Source organism: Ursus arctos, unplaced genomic scaffold, assembly GCF_023065955.2.
Source record: "Ursus arctos isolate Adak ecotype North America unplaced genomic scaffold, UrsArc2.0 scaffold_16, whole genome shotgun sequence".
NCBI lineage: Eukaryota > Metazoa > Chordata > Mammalia > Carnivora > Ursidae > Ursus > Ursus arctos.
This window is the reverse complement of record NW_026622830.1, coordinates 41,750,185-41,773,206: the sequence shown is the minus strand read 5'-3', so window position 1 is coordinate 41,773,206 and position 23,022 is coordinate 41,750,185. Positions and strand designations below refer to the sequence as shown.

Below are 23,022 nucleotides of genomic sequence, written 5' to 3'. Positions count from 1 at the left end.
CACTGCTACCTCAGTTTCCCCAGTCTCTAAATTGGTTTAAGTATGAATGTTATCCATGTGCCCTACACCAGTGGTGACACCTTTTAAAAGGACAGCATTTAAAGCAATGAAAAATAACAACCAGAGCCGATAGTAACTATTGTACTAACAACTGTTTTGAAATCAGAAGGAAAAATAGTAAGAATTCCAGGACTCCTCAACTCATACATAAATAAGTTACTTCTGTATATTTTGAACTAAAAACACACTTTCCTATAGAAATACATGGCAATTGTAGTAAAGAGAGAACATATTCCGGGCATGTCACAGCCGGTCCTAAATAAGGCGGGGAGGGGTCGAGAACGCTAGTAAGAGGCAAGTGAAAGGTGGTTCACATACGGTGGAAACTCCCAGGTTTGCCTTGGCCGCCTTGTGCAGTAAGGGCCGCCAGAGTCCACCAGCGGGCCCACCGGCGCCCCAGAACTACAATTCCCAGAATGCCACGGTGCAGGCTCCGCAGCGATGCAGCCTCCGGCTCCGCGCACTTCAGGCTCGGCTACTGGCCGGCACTGGACTCTGCGCTCATGGCTTCCCCGAGCAAGGCAGTTATTGTTCCCGGGAATGGAGGCGGAGATGTGGCCACCCACGGCTGGTACGGCTGGGTAAAGAAGGGGCTGGAGCAGGTAAGAGACAGGCGTGGCTGCGCTGGGAAGTCGGCTTGGAGCCGGAGGGGCCGGAGGGGATGGAGGGCTCGGAGGACTGAAGTTTGAACGTGAGTTCACCAACCCTTTCCCACCTCCCCCACCAACACCCCCCCTTAAGCGAAGCCCAGTGTGTTTTTTCCTTCTCCCTGCTGCCCTGTCTCAAACTCTAGAGCTAGTGGTGGGAATTTTGGAAGGTAAAACTGCCTGGAAGACTTCTCTGAGGGCTCAGTCGCTAGAGTACAAGGCACCACCTCCTAGAGCCGCCTCGTTCTCCCTGCATCTGCTGCTGGTTCAGATTTGGGACTTCCCAGATAATTGTACATCTTGCTTCTCTGCTCCCTGCCTCCAATTTTTAAAAAATCAATATGTAATACTTAATATATAAAAAAGCTGTAACATATATGTAAATTATGAAGTATAATGTAATGAATACCCGAGGCTCCATCACGAAACTCAAATCTGCAACATTAATAATGCCTTCGGAGCCACATATACGTCCCCCCATCCCATTTCCCTACCATCCGGAAAATTTTTTCATTTGCCCCTTTTAAAAATGAACGTATTTTTGCAATAATGTGTGTATACTTTGAACAATATATTAATTTGGCTTCTTTATGAGCTTTATAGAAATGGTGACCAACTCTAGTTGTCTTGTGCATCTTGATATTTTTTTTTTAACCTCTTCCATAACCAGGCAATAGGATTGCTTCCTGGATTGCTATCCTCTAGAGCTCTAGAGTACGTTTCTAGAATGAAGTTCCAGGGTTGTGGCTGAAAACCAAGGCCAGAGCTACAAACCAAAAAGATCAGGGCTGAAAGCTGTTTAAGGGGGTGGGATCTCCAACTTTCTGTACCGTGTTTCTGTACCATACTTTACCTACTCCCTGGCACACAGTCTATTTGACTACAGGTCAGTTTGTCTAGAATGTATTCATTCATGATGCCCCTGTAGGTATATGCCTACAGCAATAAACAGAGATGTACAAATGCGGATTTGGGTCTCTGTATATAGAGACCTACAGAGCTGGATAGATACAGAACTACAGATAGATGGAGTTTATCAGGAGGGATTGTCTGTTCCTATATAATCCTATGACACTTAACCCACTTCATTTCATAATATAAGCAAATACTGAATTGATAAAGATCATATCAGGTGTCTCATTTCTTATTAGCAAAGTATTAGTTGTAATTAAGCTCTTTATTATAGCTTTTTTTCCCCCTCATATCATAGATACCTGGTTTCCAGTGTTTGGCTAAAAACATGCCTGACCCAAGTAAGTTTTAAACATGTTTTTAAGTAGCTTCATCTTGTTGGGTTTTGATCTCACCATTTTCCTTGTAGAGAACAGGAATATCATAGTAGAGAAGCCAAAGGGAATATATACCTAAGCATGAATGATGGCAAGTAGTTTGGGGAAAAGGGTGTAAATCAAAAAACATTCTAGAAAATTCTAGTAAGGATCAAGAAACACACCTGGGCTTGGTAAAATTTAATTTTCAACTTGGCAAGCAACTCGATTTTCCCTTCTAGAAGTCAACAGATATTTTCAGGCAAAATTTATGGGTGTTTCAGTGAGACAGAGATATGATAAAACTTTACAGCACCTATAGGAGATTGGAATATTTCAAAATGTAACATTGCCGCTTTTGTTCTGACTGTGCCTATGACTTGTGTCAGGAATTTCTTCTTTGGAAAGAAAGAATATATATGCATATGAATTTGAGAGTGTTGTCTAGAGTTTTTTTCTTAAGTTTGAAAGTTTATATTAAAGCTTCAGAGTTATATTTTTATTATTTCCTCGATATTTTCTTACAAGAACATGGTGAAAGATGAAAGCAAAACCAGATAAATAGATAGGTAGGTAGGTAGATAGATAGACAGATAGACCAAAACTGTGGATTTGAGTCTTTCAAACAGCAACACATAAATCATTGGCTCTATTAAAACAGCCCCATCTCCTATTTGGTCCTGCAGTTCTTAAATTGTGCTGAGTAGTCATCGGTTAGAACGGTGGGACAGCATTAGACTATAAGACTGTCCCTATGAAATGACACTCTTTCTTTACCCTGAACCTTAGTTACAGCTCGAGAGAGCATCTGGCTGCCCTTCATGGAGACGGAGCTGCACTGTGATGAGAAGACTGTCATCATAGGCCACAGTTCTGGGGCCATTGCAGCCATGAGGTGCGATCTTTGCTGAATTCTCCCCCCATGTGGTCTCCAGCTGGTTTACAGACCTCATTGCAGTTTCTTGAACATGTCAAGTATGCACCTGCCTTAGGCCTGCGCTTGCCACTGTTCTACCTGGAATACTCTGTTCCTAGATACTTGAATGGCTTTCTCTTCTTTAAGTCTCTACGCTTATGTCTCTTTCCACTAAGGCCTTCTCTAATCACTTCAAATGAAACAGCAACTTCACCCCATTGGCTCCTCTCCCCTTTGTAACTTAGTATCCCCCTTTTTATCTATAGCACTTTTCACCACCTGGTGTCCTGTTTATTTCTTGTCTGTCTCCGGCCAGTAGAAATGTAAGCTTTGTGAGGGTGGGACTTTGTTCACTCTGACACTGAAACCTCAGTGCCTGTAAGAATGTCTGGAATATGGTAGGTGCTCAGTAAATATTTGTTGGAGGATGGAGGCTGTTACCCCACCCTGCAACCCTCCCACTCCTTAGGATTCATGGCGCTTCCCTGATGCTCTCGGTTAGAATATCATGTTTCTCCCTTTGGGCTTATAAGGCCTAGAGGATAGGACTTAGCTGGCTGAGTAAGCATAATAGGATTGTTTTTTTTTTCCATATGTGCTAGGCTGAATGACAAAAGAATAGTTTTTGTGTAGCCCTTTGTCCCAAGCAGTTGCTCAGGATGTCATATGAATTGCATGTCAGAGAACCTTGCCAGATTCCATAATCTCTGGTGTCACACCATTCGAAGTTATGAGATAATGCTTCCCAATGTGGAGCTGCAGAATTTCTGTACAGTCCTAGTATTTATAAGCTGCTAGGGGTTGTCTAGAAAACGAAGAAATCCCTTTATGCTGTACCAGCTCAAGGCCAGCTGAATTTTTCTCAGGCCACTGGCTACTAAAGTTATGTCTTCTTTTAAAGATCCCTGAAACTTAGTGCAGGACTGTCTGCAACCTTCTAAAAATTAACTTCTCAAGTTAAGGTAGTCAAGGAGAAAATAAATGCCAAAACTATGGGGTACAAGGTTGTAGGGGAACAGGATATTGGTACAGTCACGGAGGACCACCCCTCAGATTACTTACTAATCACGAAGGGGACAATTATGTCTTTACAATGGATATCTGATATCTATCACCTTAAGTAATCACACTTAATCTCACCAATAAAGGGACAGTGGCATTGTGTGTCTCTGATGTGATGGAGTGGGAAGGACACATTGCTGATGTAGCATTCTTGCCAAAAATGTTTAACCTCTGTCTAATCACGAGGAAAGTAGCCAAATTCAGTTTAGGGGATGATGTACAAGACAACTGGCTTGAACTCTGAGAAAATGTCAATGTCATTTAAAACAAAAATTTTAAAAGTGACTAGAGAGTTATGAAAACCAAATGCAGTGCATGATCTTCGAGCTAGGATTGAAAAGCAGTTGTAAAGAACGTTTTTGGTACAACTGGGGAAAAATGAATACAGATAGTATTACCGTCTCTGTTAAATGTACTAGCTGTGATAATGGCACTGTGGCTGTGTAAGAGACTACCTTGTTCTTAGGGGATACGTGTTGACATGTTTAGGTGTGAAATGTGGTAAAATGAATGAATCTAGGTGCTTGTTGTTCTTTCAACTTTTCTGTAGGTTTGAAATTTTTCAAAACAAATGGTTGGGCAAAAAGTTTAGGCTGAAAACAAAATACTAACCCTTAATCTTTCCTGGCATAGAGGCCCTGGACGCTATTACCACTCCACATCTTTCCCTAGCCTAGTCTTTACTGAGTGAGGGAACTTCCTGCAAGTAGTTAGCTGAGTGTCTGCTTGCCAGGCACTGTACTAGGCACCAGAGTCACAAAGATCAAGAAGACTCACACGTGCCCTTAAGGAGCTGAAGGTTTATTGGGGAAGATAGATATAATATGACACAGTTACCACAGTGCAATGCGGAGTGTGTGGCAAAAGAGGTACACTTCCACATGGTGTAGAATCTCTTAATATATGGTTCACCGATCACTGGCATTTGTCATCTGGGTTGGGGGAGGTGTCAATTCTTAAAACGCAGATTCCTCGGCCTCGCACCAGCCCTTTGAATCAGATGCTGTGGGACTGAATCTACAGGTTAACCCACAAAGCAATGCCGATGCATACTGAAGGTAGGTTAATAGGCACATCAAAGAATGAGTACACTTTTTATGTTTTTTTGGAAAGGATTACCAAAGACGTTTGGACTGTCTTGAAAAATGAGTAGAAACTCATCAGGTGGCCGAGGGTAAGCCATTAACCGCTGGGCTTGTAGTTCTGTAGTTTCCTTTCTATTTTTCATATTAAACCCAACAGCTGACAGCGCCTGCTTTCTGTAAGCTAAATCAAATGAGTTTTCAGGTGTTTGGGTTTTTTTTGTTTTTTTTTTTTTTTACTTTTTGGCAGTCAGATTTAACATTAAGTATTCGCTGACATTTCTCTTTCTCCAGGTATGCAGAAACACACCGAGTATATGCTGTTGTGTTAGTGTCTGCGTATACCTCTGACTTGGGGGATGAAAATGAGCGGGCCAGTGGTAAGTGTGAAGGTAGAACTCAACGCAGAAAAGCCCTTCCTTTAGTCACAGGGGTGCTTGTTCAGGCTTAACAGCACTGGCTTTTGGATCGGCTAAAAAAACCTCTAGTAGCATATGGGAACATTTACTGCCCTTCTTTAGATACAAATTAGGTCCTTTGAGAGGCGATGGACCCCTTCCTAATGCATTGAACCCGGATTTTATCTGAGCCATGCACTTCCCCTTCCCAAGTGGCTATGGTATGAAGCTCTACAGATCTGAACACTAAAGGACTTTTTTTTTTTAAAGATATTATTTATTTATTGGACAGAGATAGAGACAGCCAGCGAGAGAGGGAACACAAGCAGGGGGAGTGGGAGAGAAAGAAGCAGGCTCACAGCAGAAGAGCCTGATATGGGGCTCGATCCCATAACACCAGGATCACGCCCTGAGCTGAAGGCAGACGCTTAACCGCTGTGCCACCCAGGCGCCCCTGAACACTAAAGGACTTCTAACTTACACTTAGGCTCTGATTCTTTGTGTCTCTGCTATGGTCTTCACTAGATATTTTATGATGGCTAGAATGGAAATTACCCATGGGTGGTAATAGGTTATGTATATATTTTTTCCCATAGGATACTTCAGCCGTCCCTGGCAGTGGGAGAAGATCAAAGCCAACTGCCCTCACATTGTGCAGTTTGGCTCCACTGATGATCCTTTCCTTCCCTGGAAGGAACAACAAGAAGTGGCTGATAGGTTGGAAGCCAAATTGTACAAATTCACTGACCGTGGCCACTTTCAGAACACGGAGTTTCATGAACTGATTAGTGTGGTAAAGTCTATGCTGAAAGTACCAGCATAGACAGGATGATTTCTGCTGTTTTGCATTGCGGTGTAGGGGTAGAGCAATTATCAGGTTATTAATAGATAAAAATCATCTGTGATCAGATGATTAGTGGACACATAAAACAGATCAAATTAAGTTCTGAAAAAAAACACAAGTTCAGTGTTGAAACTAACTTACAAACAGCATTTCCATTTTCCATAGGATCTGTATCTCGAAAACTGCTATGAACTAAAGCACTATTTTTCCCATTTGATTCGGGACTACCTTTATCTGTCCAGAATGAGTAAGCAGAAATGGAATCCATGTTTCCTGATTCCCAGTCCAGATTAAAATTAAGTAGTTTTGTGTATGTTGTAGGAGTAGTGCTCCTCCTTGAAATGAACCTTTTGTTATTTTGGGGGAAAAGAAAACATGACTAAAGGTCCAGAGTGCTGGCTTAGATCTCAAACCACCCCACTATTTTGAGCTAGCCCAGGACATCAAACCCAGACCAGGGCCTCCATCTTTGACACCCTGCCCTGATCCTTCATGTTGAGGGAGAATGATCCATATGGATCGAAGAGTCAGGAGTCGGCCAGGTCAGACAGGGACCATAAGCCCAGCCTGGACATACACATGAGCATAGCCAACCAGATCTGTGCTAGACCAGAGTGGTGGGGATTAGGGCAACATGGGGAACTCCTGCCCTGTCTAAATTGTTGCCATGTGGAAAGGGGACAGGGTGTTGCCAGTTTTCTGATTTTTTGAGGAAAAAAACTTCATGCAGTGGTTTTTATATTTAGGGACTACATATGTTTGTATACACAGTTCATATGTACATATACATATGGATGATGTAAGTTGGCAATGACAGTGTAAATAAAAAATTTACAAACACTGCAAGACACACAAAGTCCAAGACACCCATTTGTGACCTCTGCCATTAGGATTAACTTAGCCAGGTGCTCTAAGTGATTCTCTGTGAAGCTGAGAAATGAACATAATGCCAAAGGATGCGATCATGGCAACAATTTGGATTTTGTAACAAAATCTTAAGTATTTTTTAAAAGAATCTTTCCATACTTCAAATTTTGTTCTGTAAAGAGTTCTACCTTTTCACTTCTACAGTCCTTTGGCTCTGTTTTAAGCCTCATTCCATGATTTTTTTTTTTTCTGATCACATTTCCTCAAAAAAATGCTTACTTCCCAACCTTTTTTGGCTATTATGATCCCTAAGTATTGCCTCAGACAACTTCCAGTGACTTCGTACTTGATGTTGCAGAACCTGATGTTTGCTGCAAAGATGTGAATTCCCTCACTGTTTATGTCTAAAGGAGATTCAAAGCCATCATTTTAACCTGAAAAGTCTTGGTTTCTACATGTGCTCAAAGAAAAAAGTTAAAGACTCTCCACTTCTAGTGGCAATTATCTTTGGAGAATGGGAATTTTAGATATGGTGTGGTGGGAGTCTCCTATTTATTTTGTACACCTGGGTATAATTTGAGTTTGTTATCATAAACATGTATTACTTTTATAATTAAAAATATTAAGATTTAAAACAACTCCTTTGACAATGTTAGTGAAAAGCAAATTCAATAAATCAATTGAATAATTTTCTTAAAGAGGTTGTTTGGCAATGATTTGACCAAGCCTGTAACCAAAGTTTGATTCTATTTGAATTATTTGGAATTAGTCATTGCTCTACTTATTCTCGGTCTTGTTTTCTGAAGTCCTTTCTCAAAAAATTACAAGCTTATACAAATAACAGTTAATATTTTGTTGTCCTCTTCTTCAACAGAAAAGCAACAAATCTATATACTTGGGAAATAATTAATTTTGATATTCTTCATTCTGTAATTAATCTAGATCTATGATTGTTGAGTTGTGCTATCCAGTATGGTAGCCAATAACCACAGCTAGCAATAAAATTAAAAATTAGTTCTTCATTCACACTACCCATGTTTCAAGTCTTAACAGCCACGAGTGACTAGTGGCTACCTTATTGAACAGCAGATATGGAATACTGGCATCATTATAAAGAGTCTGACAGCAGTAGTCCAGGACATGTATTTTTATTCTTCCCTTACCTACCATGTAATAATAATGGTTCAAAGTAAAAGTCACTCAACTTGTAATTACTTGTTTGACTCATTTATTCAGTTGATCACCATAAAAATCATGGCTTCATAAAATTTACTCCTCACCAAACTAAGCTCAGAGGACTTTTATGGAAGAATTCCACATAAACTGTCCATTGAAACCATTGAATCATGGTCTCTCATGATTGACTTCCAATGGATCATTATTAACCGGAACAGAGGGGCCCTAACAGACTCCAGAGAATATCTATTCTCAGGTGACCAAAATACTTAATACTAAATGGAAATCAACTGTAAGGATTAGGACTTTCCTCACAATTTGATTTTTTTGGTGTCAGGAGTCTACAGCTCCATAATTCATTTTGGTCACAGTTTACTTCTGGTGGGTAAATATCCATTTAACTATATATCAGAGGTGCAGTATTTTTGTCTCTCTTCTCCTTCAGTTAATATTCAGAATGAAAGACATGCTGTCGGAAAAGCATTTAAAGGGTCTCTTTATTCTGGTGAGTCACAGAACTTTTGTTGTGGCCTCTGACTGTAAGCTTTAAAATCTTTGGCTATCAAGACACAATGCAAAGTCTGTATTTAATACATGAACTGCTTTCTTCTCCCCACCTGTACCTCTCCCCCAAGTTCAGTTTTCTCCTTAAATAAGACTAGTGTCTCTGTGACAGGCCAGGTCCCAAGAAGGACAAATAATGTTCTCACGATTCCAGCTCTCACTGGGGGTGGTGTAGTTTCAGGCTCCCAGATTCTTCTCCATCTTCTATACATCCAATACTTGAAATGGTGTCACTGAATTCTATTTCTATAGAGCTGGCTACAGACTCCACCTGGTTCTCAGTTGGTTACTGAGCTGAATTTTATTTTACTGATCCCAGGTATCTCAAAATAACCCTTCTGATGTTTACCACTTGGAGTATCTCCAAACTTGTGTGTGAACTACTGGGCCTCAGTAGTAGCTGGCTTTGAATTCCTTTCCTTTGGTCCCATGCTTTTGGCCTGGACACAGAAATCATTAAGTAGAGCTACAAAGTGAACATATAACAGCTGAGATCCTAAAAAAGCTAACTTCTGTGCAAGAATACACCCAATAACCTAGGATTGAAAGTACTATTAGAACTGAGAACAATTAATAATGGCTTTCTGCTTAGTTTAGACCAATTACACCGTGATTTTGAAGAGAGTAAGGAAACAAATCTAAAATAAGAAAAGAAAAGTGGTACCCTGATCGCAATAAAGTGTGAATGGAGGGCAATGGATTATGGGGGCAATTCTAGCATATAAAGCAGTTGAGCCACAGAGTGAAACTTGGAAGACTTTGACAAAGAGGGACCAGTGAAAACATTCTCTCTAGGATGAGAATAATCACATTTATGCACTGAAAACATCCTTGACAATACTAATCATTTGCATCTGAGGTAAGTACAATGGCATAATCCTCTGAAAGAATATTTCTGATGTAAAAAGGAATGAATAGTGTGTAGAAAGGGATGTTCCGCTCTCTCCCCCACTCATGCCTCTAGGTGCTATTCCTGCCTCACCGCTTTTGATTCCTTCTCAATGAAACCACTGAGAAAAGAGAAAACAGAAATGGCAATAGTGAACCAGATATAAAATTTTCCAATGAAGACCTTAATAAATAACTTTAAAAATGGGCATTTTTAAACTTTAGTCATTATCGTAGTATAGCAAATACGGATTTGTTGGCTTCTTTTTCTGTGAACCATCAAAAGTCTTGAAAACTTCAGAAGGTGGTCTTCCAGAAGTTCAAAGTATTTTATTTATTGAAGAATGGATTTCACTATTAACCTTACCTGCTTCATATTCTGTTGGCTACTCTACCAATATAAATTTAGTCTTCATAGATAAAAAAATACTTTTTAATAGCAGCAGTCTATCCATTATTGTGAGGTTTGCTTTCAAGGGAATTTGATGTTCCATCATGAGTTAAATTATTTGCTCCGAAAGTAATTTCATTTGCAAAATGTCAGTAAAGTTCCTAGTTCTCTCTTAAAATTCGAGCCACTCTGTCATATAAATACAGTTAGATGGTGAAATCTCACCACCTTCATGGCAGTCGTCAAAAACCTTTAAAAAAGAAAAAAGTTTACAATCAAATGAGAGTTTTAAAATCATTACATTATAAGTCTTAAATGTCACCTACAACTAAAATTTCTATTAACAAAGTATCCAAGACCCAACCATTTTTTAAAGCAATATTAAAAATAAAATTTTTGGGGTGCCTATGTGGTTCAGTTGGTTAAGCGTCTGCCTTCAGCTCAGGTCATGATCTCAGGGTCCTGGGATCAAGTCCCATGTCAGGTTTCCTGCTCAGTGGGGAGTCTGCTTCTCCCTCTGCCCCTCACCACTGCTCGTTCTCTTTCTCCCTCTCTCAGATAAATAAAATCTTTTAAAAAAATAAAGTCTGTTTAAAAATAAAATTTTCAAAGTGAAAGAGACCAGGGCTGTATTTAAGAACATGCTGTAACAGGACCTGCTGTGTGATTATAAAGTTAGTGAATGAGAGACCTTTCACGGTAGCACTAAGATGATCTGTTCATCTGCCCACTGGGCCAAAGGCTATCAGCAGGTTAACAGGAATACAGGAAAGCAGATCTATATGTATGTTTCACTAACCAAATGTTTCATGTTAGCTACATTCCTTTGTGTGAAGGGTGTTAAATAGAATTCCTAATATGCTTGCTATTTTTTCTAGGACTTGAAACCAGCATTCAGAGAGCTTAGGCATATAGACAAGGGCCGGTATAATGAAATAAAACCTATACCAGCAGCTCAAGAATATAAATGCCCCGAGGGCAGGGGCAATGCCTGCAGCATGTAGGTGGCATGCACGACCTATATGGGACCGGATGAATGAAGAGTGCTGGGGCGCGCTGCACGGGAAAGAACATGTCTGGGTTTGCATCCTGGTTGTTACTTCTAAGCTGTAGCTTCTACAGCTTCCTTAGCTTCATGCTTATGTGGAAATAACACCACTAGCTCCAAGACACAGAGTAGGATTAAATGAGACCATGTAAATCTTCAATATGCCTGGCCCGTGATGGGTTCTCAACAAATCTCATTTCTCTCCCTACTTAGGCTAAATGATCAGCCCTTGTTAAAAATTGTCCATTTTAGAGCCAAGAGTAGAAAACACAAATTTCCCTAACCTGGTTATTCTAAAAGAGAATGTAAAGCAATGACTTGTTCATCAAGGGCCCGTCATCAAGGTTACATGGAGGTTTGAGCCATTGTTGGTCAACCCTGAGAGTCAGAAAACTGCGGTGTGCTTGCTGGTTAGTTAGGGGGCATTTGCACTTGGTGGCAGTCAGGTATGAAGTGAAGTCACTTTAACTCACCGGACAGAGTCCACACGGGGCCCGGACCAAACCCGTGGGTGGGATGATTGGATTGACTGCTCTGTACAGTCTCATGTGTCCATCTACACTGCCAACTGTGCCTTCTTTTGCAGCAATGATAGTCATCTCCACTTTCCCATCATAAATGAGTGTATTTAAGATCGTTTCAATGTCCTCCATGGACAATTCTACCTGAAAAGGGGATGCATTAGAAAGGACACAAAAAGCACAAGAAGACATCCTTTTGGATAGTCTTTCAACAGTAAAGGGTCTGCAATTCCTCGGTGAAATGGGGAAGCACTATGCTGGTGGTTCATTAAAAGCCGGGGTTGACAACAGCCCAGGTTAGCACGAACAACTGAAATGCTAAGGACAGAGCTCTAACCTCATGCTGAATTTGACACTTCCTATTTGTCCACCCTCTTCTGTAAAATTTGGAAGTCTTATAAAGTAACATTTTGGAGGCAAGAATTTGATGGGGATTTACAAAATGTTTGAACAGAAAGTTACTTTAGACATCAAATAGTCACAATTCCTACTTCTTTATAAATGAGAGATCTGGGGTCCAAGAAATGCAAATGACTTGTCCAAGTGGCCACTTCGGTTTCTTCTCTGATTATGAAAAGCACCCAGCACTGTGTCTTTATATATAGGTCTTCAAAAACATACGCTGACAACACCACTCACGTCTTACAGGGGGACACAATACCAATAAATGACAACTGATGTGATGACTGATGTTTGGCATCTACATTGAAAGGTCCCTGAGAAAGTCAAGACCTTGTCAATAGACTTTTGCATTTTGCTAGTGCAATGCACTGCCAGGCCTCAACTCTGCTGCTCTATATCCCAAGCTACGTACATACAGATCACATAGTGCCTGATGGCCTGACAGTCGCCTTTGTCTAAATGGCTCAGGACAGTGCTTTCTCAAAGCGGGTTCTGCAGAATGTTCATGGGTATCACCTGAAAAAAGAGTCTGGGTACAATGTTTAGAATACATAGTGAGCTATATCCCCATGATGAAGAGTAACCTTTAAAAAATAAGATGAAAATTAAAAACTGCTCTCACCTTACTGATCCCCAATTCACAGATGTACTTCCACACTTCATGTGATGAGGCAAATGAACTATTTCTTTGTATCATTGGATTCTGTTTGCTTTCTCGTGCTGTTTCTGCCTGTGAGGGTAGAAACATAAATTTCAGCAAGAACACTGGTGTTTTCTGAATACAATTATATAGTGTGAAATCAACAGCAGAATATATTATTAAGTAAAAATTGCCGATTTGAATATTTTCAAGCCCCATAAAATACGATATACAAGATTAAACATTCTTTATGAAGCAACTTTAAAAAAAAAAGATCTGCAGTGATGCTTCCTCAATTATGCCTCACCTTGGTTTGTAGGAATTTAAAACACTGTTGGTTAAGCACCTCTACAAATTCTGATTCAAAATCCTGGTCACTGTACCAGGCTCCACCAGTCACAGACCGGTCCGGTTGCAGGTTATAGAGCATATATACTTTCTTTTTTGAGGCCTAGGGAAAAAACGCACAGCAGATGTGGTTATAAGATAACCAAGTGTTCCAGGGGTGCTTGGGTGGCTCAGCTGGTTAAGCATCTGACTCTTGATCTCAGCTCAGGTCATGAACTCAGGGTCATGAGATCGAGCCCCTGGCTTGTGCCCACGTACTCTCTATACATCAATCAATCGATTAATTAATCTTGGGGGGGAAAAAAAGATAACCAAGTCTTCCAAAACTGAGATTTAAAAAAAATGCTCAAAACTCTTTTTTTTCTTTTTTTTGAGCCAGGGTTGGGGGAGGGGCAGGGAGAGGGAGAGAAAGAGAGAGGGAGACTCAGGCAGGTTCTACAGCAAGCACGGAACTGATGCAGGGCTCGATCTCACAACCCTGAGATCATGACCTGCGCTGAGATCAAGAGTTGGATGCTTACCTGACTGAGCCACCCAGGCTCCCTTCAGAACTTTATATTTTAGAGCAGTTTTAAATTTATACAATTATTGTAAAGATGGTACATTTACTTTGTTCTCAGTTTCCCCTCTTACATCAGTAGGGTGCATTTATTACAATTAATGAACCAATATCGATACATCATTATTAACTAAAGTCTTCACTTCATTGAGGTTTCCTTGGTTTTTCCCTAAGATCCTTTTTCTGGTCCAAGAACCTACTGAGGATACTGCATTACATTTACATGTCATGTTTCCTTGGCAAATTCTCAGATTTTCCTTGCTTTTGATAACTTGCCAGTTCTGAGAATTACTGGTCCAGTATTCTATAGGACATCCCTTGACTGGGATCTGTCTGATGTTTTTCTCATGACTAGAATAGGAGAAAGGCCATGGAGGAAAAGTGCCCTTCTCATCACATCCTGTCAAGGGCACTTGATCGTCATGGGTGGGGATGGGATGAGGAGGAGGAGAAACGCCATGTCCTGGAACGGACGCTCTAGCAGGGCAGAGATCTTTCTCTGACTTGTTCACTAATGTAGCCCAAACACCCACAATGTGCCTGGCACAGAGCAAACACATGATAGGTATTTGTTGAATGAGTCATCTAATATGCTAGGATGAACTAAGTTATCTTACATGCTGAAAAACAAGGAAAAATGTTCATAATTCCAAAAGTTCCTTACTGAAGAGTATATTAGTTTTAGCTTTTCAAGTGGGTGAGACACAGAGAGTAAATTAGGCAGTGATAAATCTATGCAACGTCTCCAAACCAATCCAATATGAGCTAAATTTTAAAAAATCTTTTTGATTAGTAGCTTTAAATCATGACATAGCTCAATGAACAATAAGATCTTGAAACATACTTGGAGCAAAACACATACAGTGGACCCTTGGGGGAAGGAAAGAGAAAATACTCACTGCCACAGACTTAACAGCTTTGATGAGCTTTTTACTTTCCAAATTCTTTAGTATTTTGTTAATTTCTGTTAATGGCAAGTTACTTTTGTATCGGATATCTCTGCTCCATATTCCTGTAAGAAAATAAAGTAAAATGAGTTCAACACCATAGGATTTGTGTTTACAGTCCTACTGCTTATATCGCAGGTCAAAACTAGCAAAATATGTATATATGTATACATTTCTAGGGCATAGCATAGGAAAAACAGTGTCTTAGAGGTAAGGATCTCAGATAACAACAAAAGTATGCAAAATGATAAGTTATGTGCTCTATTTTCTAACCAGAAATTTCTTGGAATCCTAGTATGGCACCTTTTTAAAAATATGAAAAAGATACTTTTTAATGGAAGAAAAATCTTGAATGTTACTGAATTAACTTACATTGTCTCTTCCATCCCCTCCTACACCCCAACTTGTTTCCTATTATTTTTACTTTAGATTGTATTTAGATTATAACTTAAGTTTGGGCCAAGGTCAGCTGCCACTGTCAACGGAGAGCAAAAAAAACTATGTAAGTATCTGAGTACAAGTATACCCATTATTTATACCCTATGTTTAGGAGATGAAAAATGGAAGATTGTGTGGGGCGCCTGGGTGGCTCAGTCGTTTAAGCGTCTGCCTTCAGCTCAGGTCATGATCCCAGGGTCCTGGGATCGAGTCCCACATCGGGCTCCCTGCTCAGTGAGGAGCCTGCTTCTCCCTCTCCCTCTGCCTGTCCGCCTTTCTCTCTCATTGTCAAATAAATAAATAAAATCTTAAAAAAAAAAAAAAAGAAAAGAAAAATGGAAGATTGTGGTTCTCACAACCACTGAAAGCCCAGTGCAGGAAGCTAGGATTTCTCTTTCAAAAAAGGGTTGTATGTGGAATTTTAAGTTAAACATATTACTTTATTTTCTTCCCAGCACAGAAGCATAATGAGACAGGAAAATTAAAAAAAAAAAAATAGAGAATGGCTTTTGTCCTATGTCTATTTTTAAAATATTAAACTCCTAATAATATAAGAATGATATGATTTCAAATTATATCGTTGTTGACACGTTGTTGAAACTAATATCAGGGACTCAAATAGATCCTAAGTTGTAATAATAGCTATTTAGATATAGTTCTGAAAGAGGGATCTAGCTGCTGAGGGGCCTCTATCGGGACACTGCCACATTGCACTGGACATCCCTCTGGTTTTTGCAAAAACCAGAGAGATGGTATTATCCACAATTTACAGATAAGATGAAGAAATGAAGGTCTCCAAAGTTTAGAAAGTGAGGATTGAAAAAAAAAAACAAACCAACCCTTAAGTTTTAATGATTTATTTTCAATCAATAGTACATTCCCATGGTTCAGAATTCAGAAGTTTCTTTCCATGCTGACCCACGGTCATTTAGCTCCTGCCTCCCTTGAGGTAACAGCAGTGACATCACACCTGGGTGTCTTTCAAGGATATGCATGTTACATATTTCTATTTCCTCTTCTTTTAACATACGTGGCAGCATTCTCTATATGTGGATCTGTACCCTGCGAAGCCAGAGCTCAGTCCCTATTTCTGGTCCTAAAGACAATGTTTTTTTCTGTTTCTTCCTTCACATGCTTACCTTTATTTCCTGCATCCTCTATGATTTGATATACTAGTTTTTCTTGGTTATCTGATCCTTTCATTTTACTGCAGGGGAATAAAGTAGAATTAAAAAGGCAAAGAGATACAGGATAATCTAATAATCTACATAACTACTTTAATGAATTAGCAGACAAGGTCATCACATTGACTTATTTACCAAAATAAGGGCTTACCTTAAAAAGAATGAGACAGGGCTGTATGTACCAGAATGAAAAGATGTCCAAGATATAGTAAGTGAAAAAAACAAGTTGCAAAACAGTATGGATAGCATGATCCCATTTTTGTTAAAAAAAAAAAAAAAAGAAAAAAAAAGAAAAGAGATTATATATATAGTATATAAATATATAATCATTTCTATATATTTATATATATACCTAGAAGAAAGGACATATACCAAATTATTAAGAGCAGTTATCTCTGAGAAATGGAACTCATGGTAAGAGGTGGGGATGGTATGCAGGACAGGTTTACATTATGCAATTCTATATTGACACTTCCCCCCCCAAAACATATATTACATTTGTAATAATGAAAATTTCTTAAAATAAAAAAAATTGGGGCTTACCCAGCATTCTGAGAATCCTTTATTCTATACAGAAGTCCTGTATTGCTCCTTAAGAGATCCAACTGACCCTAAAGTTTGTTTTGTTTTTTATAGAAAATAACAATGAATTATTTTGGAAGTATTTCAAATCAATCACAAATGTTAACATATTCTTTAAAATTTTACACAAACCAAAATATCCTACCCCGCAGTTATTTGTTAATTCCTCACTTGAGACTTAGGTTTTTGCCTACATATCACACGTAACATATTTTTGAAAACATAGCTCTTTAGTTTGTCATTTTCCAAAATATAAATACCTAACAGTTTCCTATATGCTATATTCAGGCTTGGTTATATGACCAATGCATAATGAATTCTGAACAAACAGCTTTAGAATAATAAATAAAAATCCATATTCAAATTCAAATAAATTCACTAAGTATATTTAATATAAACATAAAAATGAAAATATAATTTATATAAAAAGTTCAAATAAAGACTAACATGCATAAATATTTTGTAACATGATTAAATAAACTTTGTGATATTAATAGTGACATTTACTGATTTGTGTGATTTGTATTACATGACAGGCAGAAAGGTCAAGCGATGAATAAAAATGTAATAGTTTTGGTTTTATATAACAAACCCAAAGTAAAGTAAAGCCTGTCTGATGTGCTTTTGAAATTCCTTGGGTCTGAACTCAGAAGCACTCAGGTGGCCGTACCACTGGGCTTCTGGCAGTTTGGGGAATGCATGATTGAGAGGCCCCATTCCCGTGAGTTAAAACTGGGATGACACATGACTTGGAAACAGGTTTACATATGGATGACGAGCAATAACCTCCCTCCCCGGACCCCGGTAAGTAGCAAAATTGAACCACCAAGTTCATTTGAAGGTTTTTTTTTTTTTTTTTTTAAGATTTTATTTATTTGAGAGAGAGAGACAGCCAGCGAGAGAGGTAACACAGCAGGGGGAGTGGGCGAGGAAGAAGCAGCCTCCCAGCGGAGGAGCCTGATGTGGGGCTCGATCCCAGAACGCTGGGATCACGCCCTGAGCCGAAGGCAGACGCTTAACCGCTGTGCCACCCAGGCGCCCCTCATTTGAAGGTTTAATTCAGCCTATAAATGTTTACTGAACACCCGTACTGTGATATATGTTTGGGGGGCCAAACATGATTTCTAAGAGAATCGCATGGCTAATTTCAACTGTCTGGTTGGCATTAACATAGAGGTTAACTAACGGGTGGAGCGGTTGCTCAGAGCAGCACCTTTGGCCCAACCTGGGGGTTCGGGAAGGCTTTCTGGGAGAAAGAACGCAGAGCTGAGTCTTGAAGGATAATGAGGAGTTAGTCTGGGAAGAAAGGGAAGAAGGGCATTCTAACCAGCGAAGACAAAGGACCTGAGGCATGAGGTGGCAGGGAACCAAAAACAATCCATTCCCCTGAAACCTAACTTTGGAGGCAGATAGCGGCTCGGTGTGGGAAAGCCCCGAGTTTGGACTTGAATCTCTAGTGCTGAGAGGATTCTGGGTCAGAAGTGACTTGGCCAGATTGGTGTTTAAGATGATTAGGCTGGCTCCTCTGAGGCAGACGGAGCCAGGAGAGCCAGCTAGAATGCAGTGTAATAGTCCAGGAAAAAGCCAAGACCTGAACACACGCAGGGGTAGCAGGAATGGAAATGAGGGGGCAAATCTGAGAGCTGTTTAAGAACTAAAATCAGCAACACTTTGTGATTTACTAATACTTATTCCCCTAAAATTCATCATAGCTCCACCACTGCTTATATCCTCTAGACAACAGGAATGGCAGTAGATGGGGCTGCAGAGGTGGAGAAAGAGAGGGGGAGATACTGAGGATGATTTTCAGACAGAAAGCAAAGGGCTGAAAGGGTAGTCAGAGGACAAAAACAGTTTCCTGTGCCACGACCTCCAGCATCCCTTCCACCATCCCTCCTGGAGGCAAGTCCTTCACCAAGGTGAACTGATTAGAAATCACCAACAGTACTAAAACAGAGGTCAGCAATCTGGCCCACTGCTTGTCTTTATAAATAAAGTTTTACTGGAACGCAGCCATGCTCATTTGTTTATGTATGATCCAAGGCCACTTTCCTGCACAGTGCAGTACTTATGACAGAAACCGCGTGGCCTGAAAAGCCTAAAATACGTACTATCTGGTACTTCATAGAAAAGGTTTTCCAGCCATTGAGCTAGAAGGTTGAAGGGAGTAGTTTAACAGAAAGTTCACCTGTCCTCAAATTTCCACGAGACTTTAGTGTAGAAACCTTTTACCCAATTTCTACTATGACCAAACTGAAGTGCTTTCAAGACAGGAATTTTGATATAGGGGAAATGAAAGGAGAAATAGGTAGACTTAGAGGATGGGGTGCCACAAGGTGGGGTGTTTTTGGACAGTGGAGGAGAATGACATTAAGGCCCCAGGACAAGAGAAGAAGGAAAAGCAGGTAGAAGGCTTCATTGAAAAACCCCATTGTAGTGTTACTGGAGTCATTCCTGCCTCCTGAAACGCTCAGAGTGAAATTGTGGAGAGTGAAACCCTAATGAACTGGCTCTGTGACAGCTGTCAGAGGGCATATTTCACAGGCAATGGTCCAACACCGGCAGCAGGAAGCAAACAGAAGGTGAGAGCAGACTAATCCCATGTGCCCTGCGTACACGATGATAATTAGGTTAACAAATACAATGGTTAAAACAAAATACATTTATTTCATTCATTTTCTTAAAAATTTATTTATTTGAGAGAGAGAGAGAGAGAGAGAGAGAGAGAAGCACATGGGGGAGGGGGGCAGAGGGAGAGGGACAGAGAAAAACTCAGGCAGACTCTCCGCTGAGCACAGAGCCCACATGGCTCTTGATCCCACAACCTAGAGATCATGACCTGAGCAGAAACCAAGAGTCAGATGCTTAACTGACTGCACCACACAGGTGCGCCTCATTCATCTTGTAAAATGATGTGTAATTATTTCTTCTTTCCTCAGTTCAGGCAGTCTGAGCCATTTCTTGGCTTGGAATCTTACCCTAAGACATTTTCAAATGGTTTCACAACTACGTACCAGAAAGTAATGACAATCGTAGCACATAAATGATTATATGAACTAGTTGAATTTGCCTTACCATGGACAACAGTCTATTGATGGCCACTGCCCGCTGCTGGGCCTCTATATGAGGCATTTCATTCTGAATTACTTGGTCTGTGATTCCATGAGGGAACTGGTGACATAATTCTATAATCCTAGGAACAAAGGCAATAATGATATTATTCATGTTTTTACCTATTTCAAGAGGCAGAGGGAGGAATACAAGCAGAACAGTTTGAAATTGTGCCTTTATTCACATTTGGCAGATAATCTGTATTTTGTTTGTTTGTTTTGTTTTATTTTTTGGGGGGGGGGAAGGAGGGAAGGGCAGAGGGCAAGGGAGAGAGAGAATCCTAAGCAGGCTCCATGCCCAGCGTGGAGCCCAATGTGGGGCTCGACATCACAACCCTGAGATCATGATCTGAGCTGAAATTAAGAGTTGGACGCTCAACCTACTGAGCCACCCAAGTGCCCCATGCTAAAATCAGATAATCTGGGTTTCTATGATGGTTCTGAATCAAGGCATGTAAGAAATCGAGCAAGATAAAGTACATGTTTACATTATCAGTATTTAAAGAGGAATGTTTCTTTTTCTCACTAATATGAATCTTAAATTAGAACAAAAGTCAAATGAAAATAGAAAAAATATTAAAGCTGAGGCTTCAATGTTCTCAGATGGGATAAGTATGACAAAATTAATATTCAGTTCGTTGGGCAGCCATAAGTCTGCAAGGAGGAGGCAAATCAGACACATCTGGTAGGAAGGCAAAATTTGTTATGACAAGCCACCATAAATGGGGCTTGCTTTTGGAATCATCTCTACCAAACAAAAATAAGCTCAAATATCCACTTTGTCATAGGATCTTCACATGTGTTTTCGTAAGTTTGAGAAAGTTAAGGTCTTTTAAAACTATGTGATAACCTAAAAGTAGCAGTGCACGGATAGCGAATATAAAATTAGAAGAGGCTTTAGGTGACCTAAAATCTTGACTTAAATACTGCATGGAAACCATTTGGCTTAATGTTTCTTCAAAACTCACAAACTGCACCCTAACTTCGCCCAAATGTTCTGTCGTGGGAATTCCCTTAGGGACAGGAGCGATCCTGGATCAGAACAAGTAGCTACAAGTACTACGGGAAAAACGCCGAATCCTTTCTGGGCGTAGATCACCTTAATGCAGGAAGGAAACACATCATCACAACTTTCCGAAAAGCACCGGGGGCAAGGGGAGGTACAGAAAGTTACAAACTGTCAAACTCGCTCGGAACCTTTTTAAGAAGTCTGCGTTCCAGGGATGAGAAAGGGGTTCCAAATTCCCAATCCCCTTCCTGCGCGCGCCGGTATCTACCGAGGGTCCCGGGAGAAGGGGTCCGGTTGCCCAAGCGACCGGCCGCCTGCGGGGCGCTCCAGAGCCGGGAAGCGAGCCTCACTCACTGGTTTTACCTGTTTTCTATTTCGACCGGATCCGCGTCGGGCGGCTGCACCTTCACTTTCACCTCAGCCATGACTGCCCAGTTCCCGGCCCCTGGTAAGGGGAGAGACGCTCGGGGTCGCCAGATAGCCAGTCGGGGAACCGAGGAACCCGGGAATAAGGGAAAAACGACGCCCGGCTTCGGCAAGGGGCCTTCTTCCTCGTGTCGCAGCCGGTCCTTACTTGTTCTGTCGGCTTGAGGTGGCCAAGACACGCCTGATCTGCCTCACTTGCCCGCTCCGCTACATCTTCTTCTTGTTTTTCAGAATGTCAATGCCTGTTGGACGAACGAGCCTGGTTCCCTCACTCTGAGTTGGCAACGGAGCACTTTCCAATGCCCGCGAAGGCATATTCTCAGAGGCCCGCAGTGAAGCCTTAGGAAAGGCGCTCGAGGCTGGTACCAGTCTCCGGGCCTAGCGGCAGGGGCGGAGCTGGTTGCTAGGAAGTCAGATTCCGCCAATCACCTGCTCGGCTCTCGTGGGCGGAGCCCGACTCGCAGCGTCTGTGGAAACCCAGAAGGCCGCCTAGGAGAGGACAAGAGGAGGTGAGAGGTGGGTTTCCTGACTGGGGACCGTGTCGGTACCTCGGGGCCCCAGTGCAGGTCCTGGTGGCTGGAGGAGGAGGAGTGGAAGAGGAGAAGACCCTCCCTCACTCCAGCAGAAAGGAAGCGGGCGTCCCTATTTGCCCCTGATGGACAGGCACAGGGAATGGACGGGGTTCCGGATCCGGGCGGCGAGGGGGCGGTATTGATGGAAGGAGTTTTGGGCTAAGGGGTGCTATTGATCCCAGACTGCCATTTGGGCCTAGCATGTCGGTCTACTTCTTGATCCTCTTCGCTTGGGGCCCACTCGCCGCCCCGGCCTCCCAAGGGTAGCTTCTAATTGCGGCGCGTATTACTCCCCCATTTTTTTTTTTTGACTAATTTTTCAACTATTTTGATTATAACTGCCTCTTACTTAAATGGAAAAATGAGGAACAGCACCTCCTTCTCCCCTCCTTCTCCCTTCCCCGAGTCCAGCCATCATTCTGTAGAGGCTATTACTCCAAAATCAGTATCTGCAATATAAATTCTTAGCCTCTGACCTGGAACTATCCAACCAGACATTAAATTCACTTCTTAAATTTAGTTCTCCAACTTTAGGGAATGTAGTCTGTGACAAAATTCAAAGCACACGTTGTTCAGAGCAGCAGCATTTAGAATTGCATCAACCAAAACTAAAAAGAAACTAGTAATAGCCAAAATGCCCAACCACAAAATGATAAATTAAGATTATATAAGTATGTGGAAAATTGTAAATAAAAGAGTGAGGGTGCAAGAATTGCACTATAAAATTGAACGAACATATAGGTTGTAAGTGAAACTTGTATCCATGATCATTGAAATTTGAAAAGGCCGCACAGAGATGTAAATGGTTGTTGTGTTAAGGTGAGGGTTGCTTACCCCCCATATCCTTTATGCATTAAGAATTATACTCCATCCCACCGAAAAAGATCAGTAAGGCCTCCATACTTGTACTTAATTGTTTAAAAATCCAGGAGACGGAGTGGGAGACTTTTTGTTTGTTGCTCACTGTTTATATCTGTGCCAACTTTCTTTCAGCTGAGGCATGATACTCTGCCATCCTTCTAAAATTTCTTTGCAGCTTTCAAATACAAGAACCACTTGGGGACAACAGCAGG

The 23,022-nt window shown here is 41.0% G+C and overlaps 3 protein-coding genes across 5 annotated transcripts in view; 2 read left to right on the top strand and 1 right to left on the bottom strand.

Annotated features, from left to right (window-relative positions):
* Window positions 1-488: 488 nt before the first annotated feature.
* Window positions 489-8,355, top strand: RBBP9 (RB binding protein 9, serine hydrolase). The gene is made up of 5 exons (XM_026502978.4): window positions 489-662; window positions 1,918-1,960; window positions 2,765-2,870; window positions 5,330-5,415; window positions 6,030-8,355. The coding sequence occupies exons 1-5, from the start codon at window positions 564-566 to the stop codon at window positions 6,254-6,256; spliced, it is 561 nt and encodes a 186-aa protein (XP_026358763.2). The 5' UTR covers window positions 489-563; the 3' UTR covers window positions 6,257-8,355.
* Window positions 8,356-8,799: 444 nt separating this feature from the next.
* POLR3F (RNA polymerase III subunit F) lies at window positions 8,800-21,755 on the bottom strand. 2 transcript variants are annotated; one of them, XM_026502974.4, is made up of 10 exons: window positions 21,315-21,755; window positions 19,908-20,025; window positions 16,794-16,861; window positions 16,402-16,422; window positions 16,206-16,273; window positions 14,581-14,693; window positions 13,082-13,225; window positions 12,757-12,864; window positions 11,685-11,876; window positions 8,800-10,413 (listed from the first exon to the last, which is right to left on the bottom strand). In XM_026502974.4, the coding sequence occupies exons 1-10, from the start codon at window positions 21,374-21,376 to the stop codon at window positions 10,336-10,338; spliced, it is 972 nt and encodes a 323-aa protein (XP_026358759.1). In that variant the 5' UTR covers window positions 21,377-21,755; the 3' UTR covers window positions 8,800-10,335. The 2 variants fall into 2 exon arrangements, with proteins under 2 accessions (XP_026358759.1, XP_026358761.1); XM_026502976.4 differs by lacking the exon at window positions 16,402-16,422 and having other exon boundaries at window positions 21,315-21,518.
* The window catches only part of DZANK1 (double zinc ribbon and ankyrin repeat domains 1), a 64,248-nt gene continuing 62,902 nt past the window's right edge, over window positions 21,677-23,022 (top strand). For both annotated transcript variants that reach the window (XM_048222288.2, XM_044385665.2), the window contains exon 1: window positions 21,677-21,886. The gene's annotated coding sequence lies outside the window, so the exon portion shown is untranslated. The remainder of the gene's footprint in view (window positions 21,887-23,022) is intronic.